Raw genomic sequence first — 16,313 nt, 5'->3', positions numbered from 1 at the left:
CCCGCTGGTCGTGTCTAATCCCTCCCCTCTATCCCGATTTCCTGCCGCTGGTCATGTTTGTTCCATCCCCCTCAACCCGATTTCCTGCCGCTGGTCATATCTAATCCCTCCCCTGTATCCCTAAATCCTCCCGCTCGTCATCTCGCCCCAGATCTCAATCAGATCAATCCTCCCCCTCCCCCTCCCCCTCCCCCTCCTCCGAATCAAACCCCAACATACAACTCCCCATAAGCAAGGACACATCCTCGCACAACTCGCCATACGTGGGATCCGTCCTGGCCAACTCCCTGCACCGTCTCTGCAGCACCTCATCGACCGCCTGCTCCCTCCCCAACAGCAGCTGCTTCATGATCCCAAACCGGCGAAACGTAAACGCGCCCTCGAGATGCGTCATCTCCGCCGACGGCCGATGGCCGTACTTCCGCGTGGCCCGGAAATCCACCCCGGCGTCGGCGGGCGCATCGAGCATCGCGCGCACCACCTCGGCATACCCCCTCTCGACGGCCAGCGCCAACGCGTCCCGGTTGAAGTTGTCCAGCAGATCCAGCGCGCACCCCGCGTCGATCAGCGTCAGCGCCGTCTCCTCGTTCCCGTCGCGCAGCGCCAAGTGCAGCGCCGACTGGCCGTGGTCGTTGACGGCGTCGAGCGCCAGCCCCTCCGTTTCGGTGAGGAGTACGCTGACCAGCGCTTTCTGGCCGGTCTGAGCCGCGACGTGCAGCGCGGTCGTGTGGGAGGGCCCGCGCAGCTGGCCCACCGTGCTGGCGCTGCCGTTCGCGAGCGCGTGTTTGAGGTACTCGACGCTGTTGCGCGCGTGGCAGAGGGCCGCGAAGGCGTCCATGCTGATGAGCTGCGCCCCGGCGGATAGGAGGGTTTCGATCACGGTTTCGGTTTCGCTGTCCTGGCCCACGAAGGGGCCGGCTAGCGCCCCGCCGCTGCCGTCTGCGTCGGGGAGGTTTGGGTCGGCTTTGTCTTCCAGGAGGAGCTGGACGATCTCGAGCTGGCCGGTGGCCACGGCCCAGCGCAGTGGGCGGATGCCGTAGCTGTTCAGGCAGTCGCGGTCGGCGCCTCTGAGCAGGTACGCCCGGACGTCGTCGACCCGGCCGTGTTGGATGGCAAGGTCCATGGGTTCCGGGTAGTAGCCGGTGCTTGGGAGCCATTCGACGGTGCGTCGGCCTTCCGCGTCGGCCAGGCTCAGGCGGATTTGCGTTTGCCAGGCGCTGTCCGGGATTACGGTGGCGTGTTGCCGGAGGTGGAGTTCTTGGACCAGGTTGCGGTACAGGGTCTTGCAGGTCTGCGTGAGCCGGGAGAGGATGTTGGTGTTGAAGTATTTGGCCACCTTGAGGACTTGGCCGAGTGGGAGGGGCAGGATTGGGTCGTGTGCGTGGTCGGTGTCGGTCTCGGTGTCGGTGTCGGTGTCGGTTTCGGTGTTGGTTTCGGTGTCGGTGGTGGTGGTGGTGGTAGGGTTGAGGGTCGAGCGGGCGCGACGCGCTGCAGTGGCTTGTGTAGTGGCGAGTTGGCGTTCGAGGATGTCGTATGTGGTGTTGGTGACGGCTTGGGTTTGGTGCAGAAGGGCTTGTTGGAGCGCAGTGTGGAAGGGGGTTTCCTTCCCGGGGGTGGGGGTGTGCGGTGGTTGCGATGCTGGCTCGCGCTTTACTTGGCTTTGAAAGTGGCCTGGCTTGCGAACCTGGCTTCTATCCCGCAGGCTTCTCTGTGGTTGCTCCTCCTTTTTGATGCTTGTCGCATCCTGCTGGGCAACGGTGGGTTGCTTGCGCGTCTCCCGATCCGCCCACTCCACGCGTCGAGCCCCCCTCCTCTTCCGGGGATAATCCTTGAATTGAACCTGCGGTGGTTGCTGGGTAGCTTGCTTAGTATAACTCCTGGTCCTGCGAGGCGAGGTAGGGGCCGTACTCCGCGCGCGTTTGATCGGGATCCTCTCGGGCGGGTCTGCGGGCTTGCGCTTCCGCAGGTTCTTAGGGCTCTGCCTCTGTCCGGAGTCCTTCGGAGATGGTCCGGGTGAGCATAGATCGATGACTCCGGCAGTGACTCGGGCTTTGCGTTTCTTGGGGCTCGGTTTGGGCGAGCTGAGGTCGATGGTCTCGGCGGGGTCGGAGGCTTTGCGCTTTGAGGTCTTTGGGGCTTGTGGGTTGTTGTTTGTGGATTGGGTGAGGGCGGGGGGTTGCTGTGCTGGTAATCGGGGTTGCGGTGCGAGGACTGGGCGCTTTCTGCGCTTCTTCGCCTGCTGGCTAACTCGTTCGGTGGTTTCTTCGGTATCGGTAGGCTGCGTCTCTTCCTGCTTGACGGTAACTGGAGTATTGGTGGTGGGGTTCGTCTCATGTTGTGCGGTGGCCTCTGTCTCCTCTTTGATGTGCGTCGAGTCATCCGTATGCTGGTTTGCGTGTTGTTGATGTTCGTCACCGCTGGCGGGGGTCTCAAACTGTGTACTGAGTACGCTCACTTCATCCGTGGTATCTCCTTCGGCATAGTTTGTAGGCTGTTTACTTTGTGTGGGGGGTTGTAGACCTTCATTCTCGTCTGCAGGTTCTGTTCCACGCTGTGTGGAGGGCATGATCACTCCCTCTGTGTTGTCTGCGTTGGCATCAGTCGTAGGCTGAGTCGCTTGCTTCTGAGATTCTAAAAGTTCGTCCTCGTTGGCGAAGTTGTTCTCTAGCTGAGTGTGCATCTCCACAGGTGTGTCTTTTTCATCATTTGTATGCTGCATCTCTCCCTCTGTAGTGGGCTGGCTCTCAGTCTGCTGAGGCGACTGCGTCTGCCTCTGCTGCTGTTGTGCCCCGCGCCGCCTCAAGTTCGCCCGCATCCTGGCGGCTCGCTTCTGTTTCGATGGGCGGGCCATTTCGTGTCTTTTCAAGTGGTTGAGAAAGGGCCCAGTTTGAGAGATTGTGTTGGATGATGTGAAGACGTGTAAATACGCTTTTCTCTGTCAGGTGTAACGAATGCTGATTCTATCCACCGAGTTCAGATCCCGGGGATACAGTGGGATGGTCCAGCGACGCGTTCCAGGTTTGGCTGCCTAGGCGTCTGCAAGAAAGATGAGAGGAGAGGAAGTAAAAAAGATATGCTTACGATTGATGTTTATTGCTCGAATCACTGAGCAGTGTGTTCATCAGAGAAGAATACCGATTTGCAGTATGTATGTTGAGTTTGGGAAAGAGATGTGGGTTGTGGATAAGATGGAGTGGATGTTAAGATGTGAAAATCGTTGCGTCAACGATGTCGAGATAGTAGAAAGCGTTCACTGTTTCACCTTTGTTTCCAGGTTTGTGTGGTATTCTGTGATGCTATTTTTGGGCTCTTTGTACGGACACCAAGCTTTGTTATGATAATGCGGGTGAGAGTCACAAAGGATGGTGGGTTGTCAAGTGGGTGGATGGGATCTTTGTTAAGCACGAGACAAATGGGAATTTGTCAAGAAAAAAGGTTGTTAGAACAAAGAATTAAGGTGGTGCTGTGGGAAAGAAGATGTACGAAGATCAAGAACTGGTTTGGTTCTTGGAGTTTGTTGATGGTCTGGTGTTCACACCTGGCTGGGCCCCTCCCAGAAAATGTGAAGTGAATGGGTACCTGAGGGGGTTAACATTAATCTTTTGAGAAGATTACCTGTTTCATGACTTCTTCTGCTAGTGAATATTTACTATCACGAGATCAAAATACATTTGGTAGAACGACTTTCCGGCTGCTGTTGCCAAAGGGTTCTCTCTGTTTTGGTGGATGATCCATATCATTTCGCGAGCTACTGGTTGACACGAAGGAAGGATATAGCTACGTTCCAATCAAAGATGTAGACTCTGGGATGGGAATGACCTTCTCTTCGAAGGCGATGCATTCAGCAAAGCAACTAAGCTACAATATCTGCAAAAATAGCAAGTCAAGTACATTCCAGGCGCACCATAACTCCCTCAACCATCCCGTATAGAACCATAAACTCTTCATCCTTCAGTTCTAGGAACGAACCTTATCATAGAACTTGACAGTGTCTGAAATCGGAACGTCACCTAGTCTGTTTTTTTAACCGGAAGGTTGAGCGTTGTTGAGGGCCTCTTGAAGGTCATTCCTGAATGTTTTCAGGTTCGAGAGATGTTGCTGACGGGACTGTGCCCGCGTCATGCGAGACTGCACTGGCCTCAGGTTAACCCCTTGTTGCTGGGCTGTGTGGAGATCTCCCAAGTTGGGGATATGAAAGTTCAATGAAGTTGCACTTTTCTCAAGGGTAGAATTCAGGTGACAGACCCATGGGGACAGAACTAGGCAGCATAGAATCAACGAACAGGATAAAGCGAGTGAGATAGGTTGTGGTGGTTGTGGTGGTTGTGGTGGTTGATGTGTGGCGTGGACTGTGTAGGTGAGATAGAAGGGGGGAAGGGGGGAAGGACGGGAAGGGAAAAAACAGCAGGTCGCGGGGGAGAACTCCGTAACCCTAACACTTTTTCTCTACCTCACCTCACTATGACTGCAAATCCTAGGTCAGAGTCTGACTCAACGTCAAGGTTTAGTCACTACTACCATGGCAGAGATTTTTGTAGCAAGGAGATCTCGACAATAATGAGGAACATGTAGTAGTAAGCCTCTTTTGTGGAGAAATGAGGAACACGTAGTGGGAAGCCTCTTTTGGGCAGAATAATGACTAGAACCGCATATGCAGTAGTTTGACTTGTCTCCTCCTCTCGTCTTCTCCCCCACTCTCACCTTCTTCCTCGTCAACCCAGCCTGAACATCGAAAAAAAATGTCCCCAACATCTATCCTCGACCTCCCTGCCGAGATCCTGAGTCAGATTCTGCACCAAATTCTATTCTACACGACTCCCAACCACCGAACCTTCCGAGAACCTGGCGTCAACACCACTGCTCTTCTTCTCACCTGTCGGCAGTTTTACCGCCTTATTCTCCCCGTCCATTACCGCGAGCTGGAATTCTCCCACCTCTACAGACAGAAAGCGAGCTGCCTACTGCGCTCTCTCTTGTCTAATTCGAGGCTGCTCCAGCTCGTCCGATCGCTCAAAGTGGTCCTCCAGCGGAGCTGGATGCATGATTGTCTTGCAATCGAGGACTATACCGCTGCGGCCGAGGTGCTGCGTCTCTTTCGGGGGGTCCGGGTCCACACACTAGAAATCTGCGGCGAGGCGTTATTCTCCCCGGAGGACTGGGAACGCCTCCAGGTACAAGTTCGGCCGGAGCAAAAGATGAGCATTGCCCGGTGGGAGCTTCTCCAGCATGCCCTCCGGCATCTTCCTGCATTGCGGAGGGTGGTGCTGACGCGCTTTTGCGATGGACCTGGTTACGGGTTTGGAGGTCGATTCGACTGTCAGCTGCAGGGTTATGAGGAGCTGTATACGTTACCCGGGACAGATCCGACGATTCTTTCGGCGATTGGGGGAGAGACTCGCGAATGTTGCCCTTCGTCACAGGTTTTGCCCCCTCGTTCCGCTTTCCCCCCGCGTTGTCCTTTTTTAACATGTTCGTTTTTCTTTCTATTTGATTCATTTGCCTCCTTCCTCTTTATCTTTCCAGCTTCTTGTACCTCCTCTGAGGCTTGGACCCTAGAAGCCTTCCTTTCCGAAGGCTGAGATCCGCCGCATACTGATCTTGATCGGGAATAGGATAATGTGGCTCTGCAACGGCCATCGGCCGACCACGTGATCGACTTCAGTATCGCATTCGACGATCTCATCGAGGTCGGAACCCCAGAGACAGCCACTAAATTCAAAGAGTTCTACGCCTGGCTACAGGCCCACCCCCACGCCCTCCGGCGTATGGTCTTCGGTGATATCATATTCCACGAGCTGGGCCTAGGAGAGTTCCGGGCCACCGCGTTCCCCAATCTGCACACAATCGTCTGCCCAACCCATTACGTGTTGTCCGTGCCCAACCCCCGCGTTTACTGGCCTACCGCCACGGTGCATGACCAGCTCCTGGGCCCGGCTGTGCAGACATTTGTCTGGGATCTCACCAGCTACCAGCAGCAGCACGGAGCGGGCTTGTGGGACTTCGATGAGAAAGACGAGCAATGGTTATTAGCGTTGGCCGAGGGCGCCGCCGCGGATCAAGGCACGGCGCTAAAAACAATTCAGATTGACTTCTCCCCGGAAACGGATCGAACAGGTGGTATGAGCCCCGAGGAGTATCCGTGGGACCGCATCGAGCGGTTGCAGCAGGCGATTTGCGCGCTGGGGATCGAGTTGGAGTATAGCACTCCAGTCCTCACGCGCGAATAGTTTCGGGAGCTGTGTGAAGAAGAACGGAGGTGGAACGAAAGTGCCGAATTTCAGGAGATGATGGCGGATTTGCAGGCTCAATTCAGAATGCGGACGGGTCCTTCGGATTCCTAAGGATGAATCTCAATGTACGTGTCTATGCAGATACTCTGACCTGCAGTCCGGCAGGATTCTCCCAATACAGTATGTTTCATTTTCACATCAAGTACAGGGGTACATCTCAGTATCCAGGCGGGGACAGTCTAACCATGCTAAAGTTAGGTTTATCATTACTGGGGGGGGGGGTTCTAGCTACCGGGAACTATCGGTTCTGATGCCGGTGGACCCACTACTTCCCGCGTCTTAGATTCTCTATCTCGCAAGGCCAGAGATCATCTCTTCACCTCGCGCCCCCGCCCGCCCTTCAAAACAAAATATGTTAAGCAGAACACAGTGTAAAAGACGCAGTATCCCTCCCAAACCAAAACCCAAGCTCACAACCCCCGCACAAACTCGACCACCAACCGCTCCAGCTCGCCCGGCGCCTCCGTCGGCGGGAAATGCGCCACCCCGGGCAACACCGCCAACCGACACTGCGGCATCGCCTCCACCATCGGCCGACACAGCAGCTCAGCCGGTGTCGCCAGGTCCAGCGCCCCCTGCACCACCAACCCCGGAATCTTGAGGTCTGCATACCGACCCCCGATCTCCCACCCCAACAACGCCTTGGCGATATATCTCCGACAGTAAGCAGGCCACTTCGCGGCCTCCAGCGCAGTCGCTTCATCGAGCCCCATATTCGTAAAAAACTCCACACACTTACTCGGGGTCTCGACACCGGCGGTAAGAGCTTCGTAGCTCAAGGTCGCCTGGATACGGCTTCCATCATAGTACGTGCCCGTCTGGATCAGCCCGGCCACCCGCTCCGGGTGGGCGAGGTAATACGCTGCCCCGATGTTCCCGCCCATCGAGTGGGTCACTAGCACCACTTTCGTTGTGGTGGGGATATCGGCGGCAGCGAGGACGGCGTGCACGTCCTCTGCATGGCGGGGGATGCTGTACGCGCTTTCAGCGGTAGGCTTGGCGGAGCGGCCGTATCCCCGGCTGTCGTGCGCGATGCATCGGTACCCTTTGGAGGAGAGGCGGGTGATCAGTGGCTGCCAGATGGCGGTGATCCCGAAGTAGCCGGACACGAAGACGAGGGTGGTTGGGCTGGTGGCGGGGCCGTGGGTTTCGTAGTAGATTTCTTGCTGGTCGGGGGCGGTGGCGAACGGCATCGTGATGCTTCTCTTTATAAAGGAGGAGGGTGGGGGTGAATGTTGTTTCGGCTGACTGGAGAATAGTATGTGATGGTATAGATGCTGTTTCTGTTTGGAGGAAGTGGAATGGTGATCTCCAGGCGCTTTATACCCGGTTTCGCCGGCATCCCACATGAGGGAAATCAAGCTTTATTACTAAGGCCGCCTAGTTGATAAACTAGTTAGTTAAGGTTGCAGATGAGTATCGAGGATGCTGATGATGACGCACGCTTGCAAGTTTGGTTCGGGGCTCGGAGATCCCCTCAAGTGAGCCGAATATCCGGGACAGGCTTGGCACTGTAGATCCACCTCGGATCGGATGTCCGCGTACACCCTTGCGCTCCGACGCCTAGCTGTGACTGGGCCTGAGGGAGCTTACAAATAAGCTAGCCTTCTCTTCTCCGTTCTTTCTTTCGTCAAGGCTGATAGGTTTCTTCGGGCTTTTTCGAATCGTTTGCCTTGATCAATAATCGCGTTACTCAGTGGCCTCTTTGGTCGAGTGTAGTCCTACAGCCGAGAGCCGAAACAGTGTTTACTGATTCTGTCGATGCTGCCCGTAATCCTTCCATCCAATCCATATCTCATCACCTGGACATTAGACCGTTGGTCTTTCGAGTGGTGGCCTGCATATAGATGCTCTATCGGACTATCCTGCTACAGTCTTGAGAGGTGGATCAACTATACGCATGGTTTGAGGAACATTCGTCTAGGCTCTAGACAATGCCAGCTATTTAAATGGACGTATGGGTTTTCTTCCTCGTAGTCTGTACACAGTCGAGGTGCCTAGCCCAATGTTGGCCTCGGAGTTCTCAAGCAGCAAAACGACTTGCAGGCAATTCGTTGATAGGTACCTGCGACTCAACTACGGTGTACCGCGCACTTATTGGCGTTGCATTCGTTCTACCGTATCCGCCTAGGACATCCTGCTCGAGACGACTAGAACAGTGAACTCGGGATGTTCTCCGGGGAGAACCCCGCTTCCAGCCAGTAGGACATGTAATTCGGCATCGTGGCGGGAATGTGCAGCGCGGGGTCCTCCGGTGCGGTGTTGGGGACGAAGGATTGAAGGCCCTGGCTCTGGGTGGAGATAGGGACGGATCCGAGATCGGAGTGGGGCGCCACATAGGGCGCAGCGGCGCTGTTCGGTGGAGCTAGGAAATTATACCTGCAAGAAAATATAGTAAGTGTTTCTGAACAACCGGCACGGACAGGGAAAGAAACCGCAAGAACGCACTGTAACCACGGGAACGTCCCGATAAAATCCTGGTTGACCCCGACATCCGTCGTCGTCGTCCGCAATGCCTCCTTCGCAATGCGCATCACATCCAGACTCACAGCTTTACCCGAAGTGGGACCAACATGCTCGATCTGATCCAGGCACTCAACGGCGCGCTCCACCGTAGCGAATACCTCGCGTGCGTGCTCCGCGCCCGTCGTTGGATCTAGCACATCATACAGCAAAGTGACGGCGGCAGCGACCATGATGGTGGCCGAGGACCCATCGAACCGCGCACGTGGGCACCGCCGGAAATACACGTCATGCGTCAAGTTGATGATGTTCGTCGCGGCGGTCAAGGTCTCCTGGATGGAATGCTCCAGCTCCAAGGCATGGCCTACACGCCGCTGGGCCTCGTCGAGTGAGGCGAAAAAGGCTCGGAAAAGCAAGGCCGGCCGATGCGTCAACATCTGCGTGTGATAATAGTTACTGCCCAGCGTCAAGCGTTGCACTTCTTGCCAGCCTGAGCCAATTGGTAAGGCCGTATCGTAGAATTGGAGGTACAGGGGCAGGTCGCGCGTGACAGCGCCCAGCCGCCCGTCTATTCCGGCTACCGCGGCTGGCAACAGTGCGATCTGCGCCATGCTGGCGACGCTGGCGGGGGAGTAGATTTTGACAAATACCAGGTCAGCAACGCGGCCGATGCCGGCCATGGCGCGGATGAAGCCACAAAGCCGAGTAGGACCGTGGTGGTTGTCGCTGCTCTCTGTCGATGCATCGGTCGTGGCAGTCAAGGGGAGGTCTTCGGGATACGGAGCATCGATCATCTCATCACGAAAGGCGGAAGGACGACCGGCGTAGAGAGCGTTCATGCGTTCATGAGCGTAGACAGTCCAGAAGGCGCGCTTGAGCGCATGGACAGTCACATTGGTCCCATCCATGACCTGGAACCGATTAAGTCCCAGTACCATGGCATTGCGAGCGGCGAAGCCGAGGTACAAATAGGCGTCGTTGGGCCGCATAACCTGATAGGCATACATGGCTTTCAGAAGCAAAAGTTGCGTGGAAGATAGACTGGGATCCTCCAAGACGGCAGTGCTCGGGTTCGCCTGCGCGGCAAAATGATCCGCCCATCCTTCTAGCAACGAGGTCTCCTGTTGGCCGGCCGCGATGGTAACACGGGCGCCTATAGCCAGAACAATGAAAAGAATATCGTTTCGCCTGTCGGGCTTCTGCTGCGCTGGGGGCTTCCACAGGGATCTCCATTGGTCGACGATCTCGGAGTGGTTGAGTATGGGGATCTGCGGGTGGAGAATCTCGAAGTAGGAATCAATGAGGCCAATTCCTAGCTCCTGCGAGATATAGGCAGCACGTGGCCCGGTTGGGTCTTGACACCCGTTCACGCAGAACATAAAGCGCTCCAGGTTCCATTTGCGGACGCCGTCCGGCACGGTGTCGCTCGGGGTGAGGATGGTTTCATTGGGGGACTGCGCGATGCGCTGGCACATACGCTGGATGAAACAGAAATGCGAGGAGGGGCCGTAGAACTGAAACGAGCCGGTGTCGACATTAGAGACGCCAATCCCCGCGCGCAACTCACGATGTCGCTTGAATTGAACGGGGTCATTGGGAAATCGCTGGGGAGTGATGTCGATGGTGTTGGGTCGGGCGGCAGCGCGAATTCCGGCGGAGGCGGAGGTGGTGGTGGGCACGATCAAACGGGTTGGCGAGCCATCTTCCGCCGCGGAGATGGCGGATCGACTGTTCCGCAACTTTCTTCCTCGTTCCCGACTCGGTCTCGTGGCTGATCGGTAGATACAGGGGAAATGTCGCGGTCGGCAGCCGGCGCAAGGAGTCTGGCCATCGCAGCGGACTTTGCGGGAGCGGCAGCGCTCACAGGCACGGGTGATCCGAGCCCCAGGCGGTCGCTCGTGGGGAGGTGGTGGCGAGCATGGGCTTGAGGAGACTGAGTTGCGAGGCGACATCCTTTTCGGTCTTCTCAGTCAGGAGTAGGTTCGAGATGTTGTGATCATATGTCAACGGTGACTGTCATACTGGGCAACAGCTTTGAAGTTCGGAGGAAGTGGTTAACAGGTACGTAGAAGAGATAGAGTGAAGTCGTCATCGGCTGCTGGCTCCGCCCGAGTTCCGTGGCACGTGACCATCACTCGTGTGTTGCAGGGAAGTTAGTACTCGATACCTCGTCTTTACTGTCAAGGGGAAGTACCACGGATTGATTATACTAGCTGGCTTGCTGAAAGCATCTCCTCAGGGGATATGTCGTATCTGGTACTGCATTTGCCTTGATCTATTGCTTGCATAGTATACACAAACGATCGGATCCTTTTTCTGCTCAATATGTAGATTATGCACAGCAGTCACGGGAGTCTACTGGACGAGGACCAACATCATAGAGTGGCTCTCATATGCATAGGAACTCGGCAGGGCGGTTCGGGCTAAGATGAAACAAGAGCTGCCGTCGGGGTAGTCGAGGCCATGACTATGGATTTGTACATATGTCGTCGACGAGGGGTTTGGGGTTTTCTCCCGGAACGACATAGTACTAAGCCACGGGCACGCATCCCACCGGCTCGGGAGTGGGAGTGGGAGTGGAAGTCCGTGCAGAAAGTGGAGAACAAACTATGCTAACCACGGAGTGGACCAGACCTCAACATCCGAGCATCCGATCCGAATCCACAATCTCCATGCTGCATACGCACAAAGACGCAGTGCAGCGCTGGGATACCTGGCCGTTATTATAAACCGCTCGAGAAGGTGGCTGAAAATCATGAATCCTTACACCCTTTTACCCACGGCTAATCTGACTCCTGAACATGTCGTCAACAGACTCTCCCGATATCGAACAGAAAGCCGACTCGTGCGATCAGCTCCCAATCTATCGCTACGACGGACGTGCCTTAGGTGTGGCCCTCGAGAATGTGACCGCTCAGGGTCCCTCCGGTGGTCAACGGACCGTGCCTGACCTCCCGCAACTTCTTCGTGACATTCTTCGCTCACCGTGGCACCTCCTTCGATCTACTTTCACCCGACAAACACCCGCTCGTCGCAATATCGTGCAGGGCGTTTCCGGGGTGCTGTTCCCGGGCGAGACCATGCTAGTCCTTGGCCGCCCTGGAGCGGGTTGTACCACCGTGCTCAAGATAATCGCCAACACTCGCGAGTCATTTGATGCTGTCCAGGGGGAGGTGCACTATGGAGCACTGAGGGCGGAGCAAATGACCAACGAGCTGAAGTCCGAAGTGGTCTACTCCTCGGAAGATGATATTCATTTTCCGACGCTGACCGTGGCAGACACACTGGACTTTGCTCTAAAGCTACGGAAGCCGGCCACTCACCCCGGCCGCAACGCACCGTTCTCCGCCGAGTATACGCAGCGGTTGGTTAATGCTCTGGGAATTGGGCATGCAAAGAACACCATAGTCGGTGATGCATTCATCCGAGGTGTCTCCGGGGGTGAACGCCGCCGGGTCTCCCTCGCCGAAGCTATGACAATCAACTCCACCCTGGTGAGCTGGGATAACCCGATCCGTGGGCTGGACAGCTCCTCCGCTCTGGAGTTTCTTCGTTTACTCAAGCGCATGTCGCGAGCGACGGGAATGACAAATATTGCTACGCTCTACCAGGTATCTGAGAACATGTATCAAGAGTGCTTCTACCGCACTCTGGTGATGTATGATGGGAGGATGATCTTCTGCGGCAGTATCCACGTGGCCAAGCAATATTTCCAAGAACTGGGCTTCTACTGCCCGGAACGCCAGACGACCCCTGACTTCCTCACCTCAGTGACCTCCCCGGTTGACCGTACGATTCGTGCAGATTATGCGGGTCCACTCTATTTGGACCCCGATAGTCTTGCCGAGGCTTTCAAGCGCAGCACCCACTACGCGCAACTCCAGAAAGAGCTGCTGCAATATCGTACTGCTGCGCAGAAGGATCCGGCCGCCTTGACAGCCCTGCGAAATGATGTCGGTAATGTACGGTCGAAACTGGCATACAGACACGCGGTTGAGCCTTCGACAATCTGGAAGCAGATCGCCGTGGGCACCGAACGTACCTACCGCTTGCTCTGGGGCGATTGGAAGACCCTCCTCACCGTTGTGGTTCTGTGTGCGGTAAATGCAGTCATCACCGGGTCGGGATTCTATGCAGCTCCGCGCACCGCCTCGGGCTCGTTTGAACGGAGCGGTGCCCTCTTCTTCGCGGCGGCATACTTCTGCCTCAATGCCTTGACCGAGGTGGGCAAAACCGTCAATGCCCGGGCCATTCTACTGAAACAGCATAATATGGGCCTTCTTCACCCGGCCGCCTATGCGGTCATCCAGACCGTCGCTGATATTCCGTCTGCTCTAATCCAAACCACAGTGTTCGCCTGCTGCTACTACTTCCTGATCGGGCTCAGCGAGACTGCCTCGCAATTCTTCATCTTCCTCCTCATCGTCTTTGCACATTACTCTGCTATTGCGACTATGTTTCGCATGTTGGGCGCCTGGGCCCCAGGCCTCAATATTGCTCATCTCTTGGCGGGCTGTGCTCTGCCGGTTGCCTGTCTGTATTCCGGATATGCTCCACCTGTGCCCACCATGCATCGCTGGGGCTCCTGGATCCGCCGCGTGACTCCCACTCCTTACGCCGTGGAGGCTATGATTGGAAACGAGTTCTGGCACATGCAGCTCCATTGCACCGAGTCGCAACTGATTCCTCAAGGACCGGGTTACGATGATATCCGCTACCAGGCGTGTCCCATGGCCGGAGCCCAGGAAGGATCAGCCTCCGTGGACGCCGCCGTCTATGCGGAGAACATGTACGGCTATACCCGCGCCCACCTGTGGCGGAACTTCGGGATTATCCTGGTCTTCTGGTTCCTATACATGGTTCTTGGTGCCGTGGGTCTGACCTTCATGACTCGGGATAGTGGCAATGCAACCGGTCCGGTGTTCAAGCGTGGTGCCGTCATCCCGCAACGAGTCGAGAACTCGATGGCAAGCAACGGAGCCCGTGACGATAGCGCAGCGGAGAAGGGGTCTGTCTCTGGGCAGTCAGAAACCGACGTAGACGAGGTCGGGGCCAGCCCTCGGCCGGGCCAGACTCAGCCATCGGTTAACCGTGCCTCTTTCACGTTTGAGGACCTTTGCTACACGGTCACGGTCGGAGGCGGCGAAAAGCAGCTCCTGGATCATATCTCCGGATACGTCAAGCCTGGCCAGCTGACTGCACTGATGGGGGCTTCCGGAGCGGGTAAAACCACCCTGCTCGATAACCTCGCCCAGCGGAAGTCCGAGGGCCGTACAACGGGCGATATTCGTCTGGGAGGCGAACCGCCGCACCCGCTGTCGTTCGCGCGATCCTGCGGCTTCTGCATGCAACAGGATGTCCACGATCCCACTACCACGGTGCGAGAAGCGCTGCAATTCAGTGCTTTGCTTCGCCGGCCTGCTGAGGTGCCCCGTGAGGAGAAGCTTGCCTATGTGGAGCAGGTGATCTCCCTGTTGGAATTGGAGAGGATTGCCGATGCCCTGGTGGGGAGCACTGGGGATGGCCAGTTAAGTGTTGAAGAGCGCAAGCGGGTGACCATCGGGGTTGAACTGGTGGCGAAACCATCTGCACTTTTGTTTCTCGACGAGGTATATTCATTTCTGAAAGTGCGGAACAAGAATCAGAGACTGACAGAACTCACTCTTTACAGCCAACATCCGGCCTGGATAGTCAAGCCGCGTATTCCATTGTGGCTTTCTTGCAGAAGATCGCCCTTCATGAGGGTGTCCCGATTGTGTGTACTATTCACCAGCCCTCGGGCGTGCTGTTTGAGATGTTCGACCATATCATGTTGCTCGCGCCTGGCGGACGAACGGTCTACTTTGGCGAAACCGGGGCGCGTGCCTCGACCGTTGCGAGCTATTTCGCTCGATACGGTGCGGTAATGGGCCCCGCTGACAACCCGGCCGAGTTCATCATATCCACCGTGGCGGGCGACAAGGTCAAGCAGGACTGGCCGCTCATCTGGAACGAGTCGCCGGAACGCCAGGCGCTCCGCGAGAAGATCCGCGCCATCAATGCGGCCCCCTTCACCCCTGCGAATGCTGATAGGCCTGGGGGCGAAGCTGGTGGTCGGTACGCTATGCCGCTGGGGCAGCAGGTCCTGATCCTCACGCAGCGCCACTGGAAGGCCGTGTGGCGCAACGGGCAGTACAACTTCAGTCGCCTGGTCAAATCCATTTTCTTCGAGCTGTTTGTCTCGTTCACCTTTTTCCACGTCACCCCCAGCACCTCCGGCCTGCAGAACCACATGCTGGGCATACTGCTGTCTATCTGGATAGTTCCCAGCGTGGCCGCCGACGTGCAGGCCGTCTGGTACGAAAAGTGGGCGATCTTCGAGGCGCGCGAGCGCAACGGCGTGTACGACTGCAAAGCCTTACTGGCGGCGCTGATCCTGGTCGAGATCCCCTGGTTCCTGGGCCTGTTCACCCTCATCTTCCTCATGACATACTGGACCTTCGGCTTCGCCAGCACCGCCAGCATCGCCGGTGTCGTGTACGGCATGTACCTGCTCTTCGCGCTCTTCGGCCTGGGCGTGATCTACCTCATGGCGGCGTTTTTCCCCAACGCCACGATGGCCGGCTACGCCATGTCGCTGTTCTGGGTGTTGTTGCTCATGTTCTCCGGCGCCGCCAACCCTTATACCGCTCTCAACGACTTCTACCGCCCCTGGCTCTGGTGGGCCGACCCGCTCACCTACTTCTTCGAGGCCACCGTCTCCACGGTCCTGCACGACGTCCAGGTGCAGTGCACCTCGGGCGATTTGGCGGTCTTCGATATCCCGAACGGCACCTGCCGCGAGTATCTGGGGCCTTACCTCGAGAACAACCCGGGCTACCTGCTCAATCCCTCGGCCACCCAGGCGTGCGAGTTCTGCCCGTACTCGGTGGGGGACGAGTACGCCCGCTCACTGCACTTTTATTTCGATGACCGTGCCCGCGACGCGGGCGTGTTTCTGGCGTTCTGCGTGACGAACTTTGTGTTGTTGTTTGGGGTGACTTGGTTCACGCGCGTGCAGATGCGGAGGTGGAGGAAGTGAAGGCGCAGCTGAACCAGGGGCAGTTGAAACTAGAGGCTAGAGTAATTGACTAAGACGGTATATATATAGAACATATATAGAAATAGAGAAAGAAACAAGCTTCGCTTGATAATAGATCTGGCTCATATTATCTCGTATTAGTGACTTAATAGTGAAAAGATCATTGCCTGAATTCACTCAGTACCTGTAGGCAATCTGATAAAGCAGCATTATGGAACAATGTCTTTGAATACTGGGTAGTTGGTTGATTGATGAACTAGCTAAGATATCGACATGGGCACGCAACCTGGTGAACCGCCTTGGATCACGTGGCCGGGTTACTAGGATCGCCGGGTATAAAATGAAAGGGTGGCGCCCCTCCCTCTTGCGTGCAGTTCAATTCATTGAGACTTCTAGATCTTCCAGCTTGCCATCTATGTTGATTCTAATCTACAATGTGTAAGAAGGAGGTTGAAGAAACACACACACACACACACACACACACACAAAAAAAAGGGAAA

General features: G+C 56.2%; 5 protein-coding genes across 5 annotated transcripts; 2 read left to right on the top strand and 3 right to left on the bottom strand.

Moving 5' to 3' along the window:
- Window positions 1–163: 163 nt before the first annotated feature.
- Window positions 164–2,851, bottom strand: BO82DRAFT_408623 (ankyrin; the record flags this gene model as incomplete). Its single annotated transcript, XM_025639700.1, has 1 exon — window positions 164–2,851. The coding sequence occupies one exon, from the start codon at window positions 2,849–2,851 to the stop codon at window positions 164–166; it is 2,688 nt and encodes an 895-aa protein (XP_025494775.1).
- A 1,888-nt stretch (window positions 2,852–4,739) lies between these two features.
- BO82DRAFT_389975 (uncharacterized protein) lies at window positions 4,740–6,227 on the top strand (the record flags this gene model as incomplete). The annotated part of the gene is made up of 2 exons (XM_025638489.1): window positions 4,740–5,171; window positions 5,613–6,227. The coding sequence occupies 2 exons, from the start codon at window positions 4,740–4,742 to the stop codon at window positions 6,225–6,227; spliced, it is 1,047 nt and encodes a 348-aa protein (XP_025494774.1).
- Window positions 6,228–6,568: 341 nt separating this feature from the next.
- BO82DRAFT_351784 (alpha/beta fold hydrolase) lies at window positions 6,569–7,692 on the bottom strand. The gene has a single exon (XM_025634513.1). It carries the CDS (start codon window positions 7,481–7,483, stop codon window positions 6,701–6,703), a length of 783 nt encoding a protein of 260 aa, XP_025494773.1. The 5' UTR covers window positions 7,484–7,692; the 3' UTR covers window positions 6,569–6,700.
- Window positions 7,693–8,737: 1,045 nt separating this feature from the next.
- On the bottom strand, window positions 8,738–10,648 carry BO82DRAFT_248668 (Zn(II)2Cys6 transcription factor; the record flags this gene model as incomplete). Its single annotated transcript, XM_025630855.1, has 1 exon — window positions 8,738–10,648. A coding segment is annotated over one exon (1,911 nt), but the record flags the coding sequence as incomplete, so codon positions are not given.
- A 23-nt stretch (window positions 10,649–10,671) lies between these two features.
- BO82DRAFT_408621 (P-loop containing nucleoside triphosphate hydrolase protein) lies at window positions 10,672–15,853 on the top strand (the record flags this gene model as incomplete). The annotated part of the gene is made up of 8 exons (XM_025639699.1): window positions 10,672–10,698; window positions 11,588–12,440; window positions 12,471–12,656; window positions 12,693–12,715; window positions 12,752–12,988; window positions 13,019–13,104; window positions 13,141–14,362; window positions 14,425–15,853. The coding sequence occupies 8 exons, from the start codon at window positions 10,672–10,674 to the stop codon at window positions 15,811–15,813; spliced, it is 4,023 nt and encodes a 1,340-aa protein (XP_025494771.1). The 3' UTR covers window positions 15,814–15,853.
- Window positions 15,854–16,313: the final 460 nt, after the last annotated feature.

Source organism: Aspergillus uvarum, assembly GCF_003184745.1.
Source record: "Aspergillus uvarum CBS 121591 unplaced genomic scaffold BO82scaffold_10, whole genome shotgun sequence".
NCBI classification, from domain to species: domain Eukaryota; kingdom Fungi; phylum Ascomycota; class Eurotiomycetes; order Eurotiales; family Aspergillaceae; genus Aspergillus; species Aspergillus uvarum.
This window is presented reverse-complemented; position numbering and strand designations above follow the sequence as displayed.

Bases quoted from the DNA above. Each gene is read 5' to 3' on its own strand.
- BO82DRAFT_351784 (XM_025634513.1), bottom strand. From the start codon at position 7,483: ATGCCGTTCGCCACCGCCCCCGACCAGCAAGAAATCTACTACGAAACC.